Consider the following 12136-nt stretch of genomic DNA (forward strand, 5'->3'; position numbering starts at 1 on the left):
AATCGACGTGTATAGGACATTTTGGGAAAAGAGGGAAAATAGCCCGAGAACACTGGCAGACACAATACACACATAGTGAGTCTATTACGCTGTCATAGTATGTTGTTTTTATTTGTGAGTCAAACCCCTCACCGGGGGGCTCAGAGGGATTTTCTCCATCCTGTAGTGGGTGGGTGGGCCGCCACAGCATCAGCAGCTCACCACTTCTTTGGAGACACTCGCTTCATTAGCAGCCTGTTTTAGGACGATCCCTGGCAGATGCAAAACAAATCGCAAAACAATTCAGAGGATTGCTTGTAGGCTTCGTGTCATTTTCTCCAGCGAGTACACCGAGGAGCCACTGTTAATTAAAACGCTCGGAGCATTTCATCGCCGTGTGTTCTGAATGTATATGCAGAGGCGTAATGAACCTGCTCTGCCTCTCGTTTTGAAACTCTGAGAGGTAAAAAATCTCAGCTGTAAAGGCTCATTAGGTCAAAGACTGTACTATAAAACCTGAGAGGGAGCGGTGAGGCGTGAGTGACTGTTTGGAAATCTAGTGCAGCGGAGAAAAAAGCGCCTATTAACACTGCAGGATGCTCCAGCAGTGCAAGGGGGGCCCTTACGCCAGGCATGAGGGAACTGACAACCCGAGGAGGATCTCTTCAGAATTTCCAAAACGTCATTTTTCTCCTTTCCTTGGGCAAGGAAACCAGCAGTGAACCGCTTACTTATGAGAGATATGCTTGTGGTTACTTTAATAGAGGAGTCTATAAAATGGTGTTTGCAGCTACCACTAAACATACCAGCTAGAATTCCCTGACAAGTACATTCCCTGCTATGCCCTGGTCACGTCGAGGAAAAAGCTCTCGGAAAAAAGGTCTCCAGGGTGTAAAATCACAGATTCAGGAACATAAATGTTTCCTTTCCATTAATGGAGCAGCAACCTGTGCTGGCATCATGCAGCACATACAAGCACAGAGTAGGTAGACTCCTTTTTCATTCACTCAGAAAACACACCAAGGAAACACAAGCTAGAGTAACAGTACAATATTTCATTGACTGTGAAATAAAGGCCTGATTTACATGAAAACAATTAAAATAGGATGATGTGGTGAAAGCAAAGCAAGAGTTCAAATCCAGTCTGAGCCGTGTCTGTGTGGGGTTCTCCCCGAGTACCCTGCTTCCTCCCACAGACATTAATGGGGTTAGCTGGTCATTCTTTATATATGGACAGAAATTTGCCTCAAAAAGGTCACAATTGCTTATGATATGATCCACGAGCATAAAGTAAGATTTACAATCTAGCAGATCATTACATGAAGCAACCTTTTAAAAACAAGCGTCCATGCTCACAGGTGTACACACGGGTGCTCACACACACAAACTACACCCTTTTTGGCTCCTACCTCAAACCACACTGTGCTGTCGATCTTACGTGCTGCACAATAATGTTTAATATTTACTGTTATATTCACATATATCATTGTGATGTTGTTTATTGTATTACTCTCGTTTTCTTATGCTTGTTTTCTTTTTTCTTTCTCAACAGGTGATCCAGGTGATCGATGGATGTATTTTTTTTGTTTTTTTTATCTGCTTATTTAGTTGGTTTTTGTTTTTTTGCCCTTTATCCCCGTCCCTCTTCTCCGCTGTTTTTCCCCCTCTTCCTTTCTCCCTTTTCTTTTCCTCATTCAAGTCTGTCCTGTATCTAGCAAGTAATTTACAATCGTGTAGATTTGTGCGTAACTTTAAAGGGCTCACAAATGCATACTGCAGTCCACACAAAAATACATCTGACTGCATGTAAAACTATTTTACAAATGTGCACATCCAAACCTGAATTAACAGTTCAGCTCCACAAAAGTCTGAAAATCCTCCTGGCTCATAAAACAGGAAGTCTTCACAGAAGTAGATCAATAAAATACAGAAACAAGAACATCAATGAAGCTGGTATCAGACACACAAACCATGATGGTGTAATTAGATGCTCGAGCTTGACATTTATCACGACCAGTGCTCATGAAAGCAAATTTAAGTTTGTATTTTAGTTCTGCGGGAGGGCGTGGTCGGTGGCGGCTGCGGGGGGGCGTGGTCGGACGCACCGGAGCTGCATCGGCTCAACAAGCCTCTTTAAAGGACTGAACTGGGTCGTGACTGTTGGTGGTGTTGGTTTGTGCTCGGCTGGGAGCTGGAAGGCTGCAGCCGTGAGAGGATAAAACAGGAACCGGTAATAAAGAGTGTGAAGAATGCGGTCATTCATTAATGCATTCATAGCTGGCCTTCAATTGGCCTGACTACTACACCTTACTGCCAATCAGCCATTGAACTGGTCATGATCAATTATGACGTCACTGCTCATTTATTCGTCATTGTGCGTTTTTGTGAGCGTCGTATTATTCTGGCTACATCTAATGATAAGTAAATAACTGTCTTGTGGCTTTTTATCATTGTTTGTTTCTTCTTAATGTTGCCCTTGCTGCTAAACTAATCCCCCCTTGTGGGACAATAAAGTACTGAATTGTTGAGCCAAAGCTCCTGCTGTGCGCACATTGACCGACTGGGATGAAAACACCGGCTCGTGAGCATCCTGACCCGAGCTGTGCACGCCTAGATCTCATAGCTCCACCCTTGGCTATATAATAGCCAGTAAAGCGGGGCTTCCATCACATTACTCCGCATCTTTTGTTTCAGCATCCCACCTCGGAGCGGAGATGCTGACCACAAACAGCGGTGTCAGGACCAGCCTGTGGATTATTTTCCTCTGCAGCTCAGGTGTCTGCGCCAGGAGGCGGCACGATGCTGACGAGTCCTGGTCGGAGACCGTTTCCAGGGCCAGGTGTGCGTCGCGATGCCTCAGCTTGCACAGTGTAGCGGCGCTCTCGATTCTGCAGGTCAGGACACCTTTGACATCGGCTGTTTATACATAACCAGCCAAAAGTCCTTAAATTTCACTTATTTAACTTTTTATGCTTTTTTTTTATTGGTTTGAAAGAAAATATCCACGACCTTTACATGAGTTCTGAAAAAGAGTTTCAAACAATAGATATGTGCAATAATATTTATGTAAAGTTACATTACGTTAATAAAATAATAAGTAAATATATTTCTTATTATATATACTGCTATAAAATGAAACATATGCAGTCAGATATGGGCACTTTAGGGAAACCAGTGTGGAAACCAGTGCACAAGGAAATGGAAAGTCATGTTTACACTACAAAACAAGGTCTGAGGATGATGGTGAGTCTGCTCCAGAGACACTGACTCAAGAAGAAAAATGAAAAAAACTTTACTTTAGAAATTACATCTAAATATCATAAAACTCTAAGAGTCTGAAACGATGTAAAACGGTGACGTCATGGAGTCGACAACATGATAAAAATAAGTTCAGTCATGCTTGATGTTCACTGTTCAACTGAAAGGCCAGAATAGACCATACGGCTCATTATAGGGACTCAAACGGATTCTTCTCTCTCTCTCTCACACACACACTGACACGTGCACACGCACACTGACACGTGCACACTCACACTGACACGTGCACACACTTGCAGTGTGACTCTCTGGTCCAGGCTTTCGAGTGTGCCTCACTTAGTCCAATGAAACTGCACAGAATGATGGTCCTGTAACGTGTGCTGTGGTGCTCGTCAAACATGCCATGAAGCAGACCACTGCACCGTGTCCCTGCTTCAGTTCCAGCTCTGCAAAGCTGCACCTCAGACATGCATCACTGATACATCATTTGCCTTTCCTAGTTTTGCAGCAGCCAGTATTCCCACAGCACTCATGTCAATTCATTAACTATTGAAGTGTGAAACGTGCTCACATTGACTTTGTGAACCTGCATGTCACTTTATTTTAGGGCTACCCTTTGTACCCTGTTTTAGATTGAGACTATTATAGTCAACGTCCATCTGCAGGTTTTCACCGCTAATTATTCTTCGGCTCCAGTCCTCACAAAGCTCCTGTGAAAGTCACAGTTAAAAGCACGACTTGTCCTGTATGTTTCATGTTTCACCACTGTCTAATTCAATCAGCACCTCTGTTATGATTTCTACTTTGACAAAATATAGAAATGATTCATTTGTTAACGCTGGTGATGTTTCCAGTTATCGACCTGATGCAGTAGTTCTCACTGCACTGTAATGGTAAACAGACTGGTTCTTATATAACGCTTCTCTTCTGAGCACTACACAACGTGTGCATTCACCCATTGACACAAGTACTTTCTAACTAACATTCACACACATCAGAGAACAATTTAGGGTCAGTATCCTGCTCATGGATATTTGGCATGCAGACTAGGGGAAGCCAGGAATCGAACCACCAACCTTCCAATAAGTAGATGACCTGCTCTACTGCCTGAGCTACAGCCACCCACATGTGAGGCTCACTGGCCAGCTTAAACTGGTAACAGCCAGAGCTACACTGGAGTGGTGTAGACAGTGCTAGAATTAAAGTCCACACCTAGATTGAAATTCTGTGGCAAGGCTTGAAAATTGGGATTCACAGATGACTAAACTGGAGCTATTTTGCAAAGAAGAATGGGCGAAGATTGCATGGAAAAAGTCAATGAACACTTTTTCATTATCCCTGTGATTCTGTGGAAGGAGTCTTCTCAGGAAATTGATGCGAGCTCAGTTTTAAACAGCCGATAACAAAATAACTAAAACTGTTGATTGACATAATGACCTCGGCTTCAATAAAACCAAACAGAAGACAGTTTGTCTCCGCTCTCGATCATCCATTTATCTACGGGCAGAGCAAACAGCGCTGTTAGACTGTTCGATATTTCAATCTCACTGTTTGCTGCCAACATTTTCAACGGCTTTGAAATGGAAAAGAAGAAGAAATGGAGAACAGTGTTCCCCAGCTGGTCGTAGATTAAAAAGAAACAAACATTTCTTATTCACCTGCCAAGTCACCAGGTTTAACTGCAGAAGAGCAGGAGACTGTCAGCGTTAATTCAAAAATGGATGTAGCCACCACTACTTACTGGTCAGTGGCATCCTGTCTCCATCTGAGCACTTTGGATGTTTGTGTTTTAAAACCAGGTCATAAGGTTTTTATGGAGGTTGTATTCGGTTACACTGGATTGTTCTGTGATAAGAGAAAACTGGGAGTCTGTTAAAGGGTTAAAACATCAGAGTAACAGGCCTGCAATCAGTCTTTGCTGTCTCATCCCAAACACAGAAGCTGCTCCGACAACAGCAATGTGTTTGGAAGTTTGAATATTGGTGGAAAAGATCGTCGTGCATAAAGTATCTGTAATCACGTGTGGGCTGAGCTATGAGGGCTGCATGCTTTATTTAAATGAACGTGTCCTTGTCTTCCTCATTTTAGTCTCGTCTTCAGAACAACGGATCCCTGGGCTGGTGTCGTAATCATAAACAGTGTGCAAAGGTAGGAGACATTTTTAAAAGTACGTCCTTCTGATTTTCCATTCGTCACACCAACCTGAGACAGTGGGTTGTTCCTGAGACAGTGGGTTGTTCCTGAGACAGTGGGTTGTTCCTGAGACAGTGGGTTGTTCCCGAACCTCATTTGCATGAAGTGCTCTGATTTTCCATAGAAAATAACAACAGGTGGTGCAGTCCTGCAGCGGTTTGCACTCTCATCTCCTGGATAAATCTCCTGGTTAACTGGGCCACACTACATGTTCTTCCTCCCTGTGTGGGTTTCCCCACTACATGCAATTTAAGTTTGACAAGCATGTAAAGAAGATTTCTAAGACGGTCAAGGCTAATCTGAATTGTTTTAAGTTAATTCGGCACCATATACCCACTTCAGCAGCTCAGATATTTATGCATTCTATGATATTTTCTCATTTTTCATATTGTATGACAGTTTGGACCCAAGCAGCACCATCTACACTTCAGCCTGTGGTGTCCTTATATGATCAAACCTTAAAAATAATGGATAAAAAATCTATTTGGTGGCATCACTGTCACATTTTACAGAAGTATAACTTACTTAGCTTTAAGAGTTTTAATCATTGGTGTTATCTTAAATTAGTTTTTAAATGTATAAATAGGATGGCCCCAGAGTGTCTCAATAGATACATTCAGAGACAAGACAGTAATCGTGTTACTAGGAGTAAGGTGAACGGCAACTGCAAGATATCATATCACAGATCTACATTCAGTCAGTCAGCTTTTTCTATAAAGGCCTGACGTCTGTGGAGCTTCCAACCGACATCAAACTGATCACAGACATCAGATCCTTTACATTGAAGGTTAAAGGGAAACCAAAGTTGTCATTTTATCTGATGATTTTAATTTTATTTTAAATTATTGTCTATCAATTGTAATTGTATTTCTGATGTAATTTGGTTTATGAAAAATGTATGTTTTATTGTAATATGTATTTATTTAGATTGAAGCCCAACAAGGGACAATTGTTGAAAATTAGCAGTAGCTATAAACCTGTGTGCGGTACATCAGTCTCATGTCTTGCACTTGAACTATGTTTAACTGCACTGTCCCTTTTAAATAAATAAATTCAAATTCAATTTAAGTTAATTGTTGTAAGTGTGGATGCACGATGGATGAAGTGCACTAAATGATTTAAATGTGGCTTGTAGTCTAAAGTGTTTTACATTGTGCTATTTTCATACAGTATAAGACAGAAGTTTATAAAGTGATGAGCTCATTAATGCATGAATGCATGTAACATGAATGTGCTCCTCGTCCAATCTGAAGCACTTTATTGAAGTGTTTTTGTACTTTTGTAAGGGTGCAAATTCAATTCAATTCAATTCAATTTTATTTATATAGCGCCAAATCACAACAAATGTCGCCTCAAGGCGCTTCATAGATACAGAGAAAAGCCCAACAATCATATGACCCCCTATGAGCAAGCACTTTGGCGACAGTGGGAAGGAAAAACTCCCTTTTAACAGGAAGAAACCTCCGGCAGAACCAGGCTCAGGGAGGGGCGGCCATCTGCTGCGACCGGTTGGGGTGAGAGAAGGAAGACAGGATAAAGACATGCTGTGGAAGAGAGACAGAGATTAATAACAGATACGATTCAATACAGAGAGGTCTGTTAATACATAGTGAGTGAGAAAGGTGACTGGAAAGGAAAAACTCAATGCATCATGGGAATCCCCCGGCAGCCTACATCTATTGCAGCATAACTAAGGGAGGATTCAGGGTCACCTGGTCCAGCCCTAACTATATGCTTTAGCAAAAAGGAAGGTTTTAAGCCTAATCTTAAAAGTAGAGATAGTGTCTGTCTCCTGAATCCAAACTGGAAGCTGGTTCCACAGAAGAGGGGCCTGAAAACTGAAGGCTCTCCCTCCCATTCTACTTTTAAATACTCTAGGAACAACAAGTAGGCCTGCAGAGCGGGAGCGAAGTGCTCTAATAGGGTGATATGGTACTACAAGGTCATTAAGATAAGATGGGGCCTGATTATTTAAGACCTTGTATGTGAGGAGCAAGATTTTGAATTCAATTCTGGATTTAACAGGAAGCCAATGAAGGGAAGCCAAAACAGGAGAAATATGCTCTCTCCTTCTAGTCCCTGTCAGGACTCTTGCTGCAGCATTTTGGATTAACTGAAGGCTTTTCAGTGAGTTTTTTGGACATCCTGATAATAATGAATTGCAGTAGTCCAGCCTGGAAGTAATAAATGCATGAACTAGTTTTTCAGCGTCACTCTGAGACAGGATATTTCTAATTTTAGAGATGTTGCGCAAATGGAAGAACGCAGTCTTACATATTTGTTTAATATGTGCGTTGAAGGACATATCCTGGTCAAAAATGACTCCAAGGTTCCTCACAGTGTTACTGGAGGCCAAGGTAATGCCATCCAGAGTAAGAATCTGGTTAGATACCATATTTCTAAGCTTTTCAGCGCCGAGTACAATGACCTCAGTTTTATCTGAGTTAATATTTCCATTAACATGCAGTTTTGAATCCAACACAACTTCCCTCGTTCCTCAACTCTATATTTATTTCTAATAGATTGTCTTATTTCCCACGGGCCCCTCTCACTTGCTCTCCCTTAGTACATTTTTAAAAATCCTGGAATTGCCTGGAAAAAAATTGTATTGTGTAAATCTCCCCTTGTTTTGCAGTGTGAAAGAAAAGATGCAGATTAAAATGTAAAGATAGAGTTATTGGCTCACACTGTGCTCTTATACACTTTCAGTTAGCTGTTGAGTGTAAAAATAGGAAGTCATGTGGGACCGCTGGAGCCGTTCAGAGTAATAAATCACTCTTTCTCGCTCTCCTTACGTGTGTGCAGTTTTATGCTCCCTGCTTTTGCAGCAATAAATCAGCCCACATGCAGCCTGACAGCGTGCTCTGTGCACAGGTGTACATCTGTATGTACGGAGACGTGCTGGTGGATTATCGTGGTTATTACCCATTTCTTAAGTCTGCCATTCATCACCAGTTGTGGCTCTTTATTCTGTGACATCCTACATGTCACAGCAGTTTCCCCGTTAATACATCAGGAGTCATGAAAGAGGCCGACAGTAAAAGATGGATGACATTGTTTGCAAGCTATCTTTTTGATAATCTGAACATTGTTTGTGAAATGATGCTCAGGTAGTCCTGCTGTTTTTAAATCCACTCGTGTGAAAAACAAAGTATTCAGCAGCGTGAACAACCATCTTTAGCAGCAATAATAAGAAATAATCCTTTTCTATATGACTTATTAGTGTCGCACACTGATGTGGGGAATGTTGCTGCTTTTTAGTGTTACGTCAGTTCATTGAGGTTTGTGGGCTTTTCTCTGTCCTTTCAGCCCGGCTCTGCTCTGTGATTGGCCACTGCAGCACTTTGAGTCTTTTCTTTTTCAGCCTTTGTGTTGTAGATTTGCTGCTGAGATCATCGTCCTGTGCAAGGTGCCCATGTCCCAATAAACCCAAATCAGAGCTTATCAGTGTGAGATACTCTAACATGCAACATCAAGCAATTTTGATAAGAATGTAACTTTTTTTAAATTTTATTATTATTATTATTATTATTATTATTATTATTATTATTATTATTATTTATTATTATTATTATTATTTATCATTAATATTATTATTATTATTATTATTATTATTTTTTTTTTTTGCCTATCCCATTTGGTTCTTTAGCCGTCAGAATTGTTGTCTGAAGACCAACAAGGAGACCCAATGGATTTATTTTGCCAAATGGATCATCATGGCATTGCCGTATTGGTCCATTTGATCAACCTTTGTTTTTATTGTTTATTTTATTTTATTTTCAGTTGTTACAGACGGGACAGACATGAGTGAGGGATAGGAAAGGGAGAAAGAAAGAGGAAGGAAAAGAAAAACAGAAGGGGAGAGGGACAGTGAGAAAGGGGGGGAAAAAAAATATCTCCGGGATCACCTGTTGAGAGAAAAAGAAGAGAAATCAAGCAAAAAAACCCAAAACAAAGCAACATACTAAACAACTAACTTATAGAAAATAAAATGGTTATTTATCTAAATAATTAAACATCCTTTGTATGAACTGACTGTATATCAGATTCCATTAAATTGAACATTTATACCCAAATTACATGGAAAATTTACATGAATTTACTTAAAGTCGCCATTTTGGGCATAAATACTTTTTTAATTTTAATGTGACAGGACACAACAAGGAACAGAGAAGACAAAAAGGACGATGCAGTGGTATATAAACGTGTGTGAAAAGAGATGAATGAAGAAGAAGAGCCGGCCATCACACAGAGTACTGAGATAGTCTGAGCCTATAATTGTATAACAGATGGTTCAACTCCACCTGGTCCAGCCCTAACTATATGCTTTAGCAAAAAGGAAAGTTTGAAGCCTAATCTTGAAAGTAGAGATAGTGTCTGTCTCCTGAATCCAAACTGGAAGCTGGTTCCACAGAAGAGGGGCCTGAAAACTGAAGGCTCTGCCTCCCATTCTACTTTTAAATACTCTAGGAACAACAAGTAGGCCTGCAGAGCGAGAGCGAAGTGCTCTAATAGGGTGATATGGTACTACAAGGTCATTAAGATAAGATGGGGCCTGATTATTTAAGACCTTGTATGTGAGGAGCAGGATTTTGAATTCTGGATTTAACAGGAAGCCAAAACAGGAGAAATCTGCTCTCTCTTTCTAGTCCCTGTCAGGACTCTTGCTGCAGCATTTTGGATTAGCTGAAGGCTTTTCAGTGAGTTTTTAGGACTTCCTGATAATAATGAATTACAGTCGTCCAGCCTGGAAATATGTTAATGAAGGCAAAGGTAATGAATCCGGTCAGACACCATCTTTCTGAGAGTTTTAGTCGTAAATATAAAAACTTTTTTGTCTGAGTTTAGAAGGAAATTGGAGAATTTATGTCTTTAATACATGCCTGTAGTTTCATTGATTGATTGATGCCACCAGGCTTTATGAATAATAAAAACTGACTCTAATGATTCCTACTGTGTCCACATGCTTGCTCTCAGGAGTTCATCTGATTGTTGGGTTTCTCTGTATTATTGTACAGTCTTACAATATAAAGCACCTTGAGGTGATTGTAGTGATTTCGTGCTGTGTAAATTAATCTGAATTGAATTGTATGCACAATTATCAGGGGAAGGCTTAATGATGTTGGCCAGCGGTCCCCGAGCCCCCGAGCCCCCGGGCCAAACGTACCATGTTTCAGTACCAAACGACTTAGTTAGATCTCTCACCACCTTAGCAGCCTTGTTGTTGCACAACATCCTGATGGGCTGGTTACAGAAGAACTACTGAAGCTTCCAGTGAGCACTACTGGGCCATAATCTGAAAGTGGAAACATCATTTCACTCTACACAGCTGTTCCCCACAAGATTTCAGACAGTGGAGTAAAAAGTTATCAAGAGTTGTCCCAGAGCCAACCTGTGAACGACCTGGAGTCAGCAGTCGTTACCGCGCTGCCAGAGTTCAGGCTTTTCACACTTTCGGCTGTGAAATTTATGATTTTCAGGGTTTTCATCGTTAACTCGGTTTCCCTGGGTCTTTTCCCGTGTTGTAGTCGTGCGTCTTATTTTGAAAGAAATATTTACGTGTTACCATAGCGACCAGAGAGCATTAAGGGGCAGAGAGGAGGATGTTCCTCTCAATGTTGTTGGTGCATTTCAGGAGGACGCTGCTAACAACGTTACACAGTTACACAGTGAATTCACCTTTATTATTATATTTACAAAATACCAGTTTCTGTCTCTGCAGTTTTATTTTGTCGTATTTATCTGCGACACCTTAAAGGCCCTGAAAATGACTTTAAACCGTCCGTGGCACAAAGACGGTTGGGGGCCGCTGTGATAGGCTGATTAACAGCTTACCTACTTACATTTATAACAAGCATGCATATTTAAAGTATCAGACTGATTTAAGAACTACAATTAAAGTTGGAAACGTAAATGACGATGCAGATCTTTATTAAAGTACTAAATCCTCCACTCATGTCTGCCCACATTCGCCTGTCAGCTGACATCGAACCTCAGCAGTAAAAACACAGAGGCTGGATGTGGGCCTCACTCATTACTTTTATACTTACAGACAAACAGCACTTTAAATATGAACCACAGTAAAAGATAAAACATCTTATATTTAATATTCCTCCGAGTTATAAAATATTACTCGTGTCAGACTTGTGAGTGTGGCTAACATGACAGTCCCAGTTCCAACACACCCCTGCCCAGCTCTTAATCTCAGAGAGGTCTGATGATAAGCTTGCTGATCCTTGTTGCTGTGAGACAGCCTCACTTTGGCCTCGTGTCGTCCTCATGGGCTCTGGTGGTAATGAGCGCTTGTTAATCCTTCTGTCACTATTTCCTGCAGGCATACAGCCATTTGCAAATGCCAGAGTTGATTAACAAGACAGTCCCGCACAGTCTAGTTCGATTCAGCTCTTAAAAAAGGCTTAAGATGGCACTGTGGCATTGGAACAATGAGCGAGCATCACGGTCACGCGCTGACACCAGCGTCCTCAGCGAAACATACACAAACTGGACCTTCTTCTTCCTCTCAGCAGTAATTAGTGTAACTTCAACACACAACAGCCTTGATGTGATGTTTGATTAAGAGCCAGGAAACCTTTTCTTTCATTCCTTCAACTCATATTTTCAAGCAAACAAAGAACCTGCGAAATAATTTGCTGGGAAAAGTTAAAGTTCGCCTGTGGATGTTCAAAAATCTGGAACACTTTCAAAG

General features: G+C 41.1%; 1 protein-coding gene across 2 annotated transcripts in view; it reads left to right on the forward strand.

The window, feature by feature from the left end:
* The first annotated feature begins 2383 nt into the window (after positions 1–2383).
* Positions 2384–12136, forward strand: part of anos1a (anosmin 1a) — a 44378-nt gene continuing 34625 nt past the window's right edge. The window contains exons 1-2 of one of the 2 annotated variants that reach the window (XM_085151414.1): positions 2384–2873; positions 5326–5385. In XM_085151414.1, the coding sequence (XP_085007540.1) occupies positions 2694–2873; positions 5326–5385 (240 nt within the window). In that variant the 5' untranslated portion in view covers positions 2384–2693. The remainder of the gene's footprint in view (positions 2874–5325; positions 5386–12136) is intronic. The other variant, XM_085151413.1, reaches the window with a different exon arrangement.

The sequence above is a fragment of the Neolamprologus multifasciatus genome, chromosome 23 (genome assembly GCF_963576455.1).
Source record: "Neolamprologus multifasciatus chromosome 23, fNeoMul1.2, whole genome shotgun sequence".
Lineage (NCBI taxonomy): Eukaryota > Metazoa > Chordata > Actinopteri > Cichliformes > Cichlidae > Neolamprologus > Neolamprologus multifasciatus.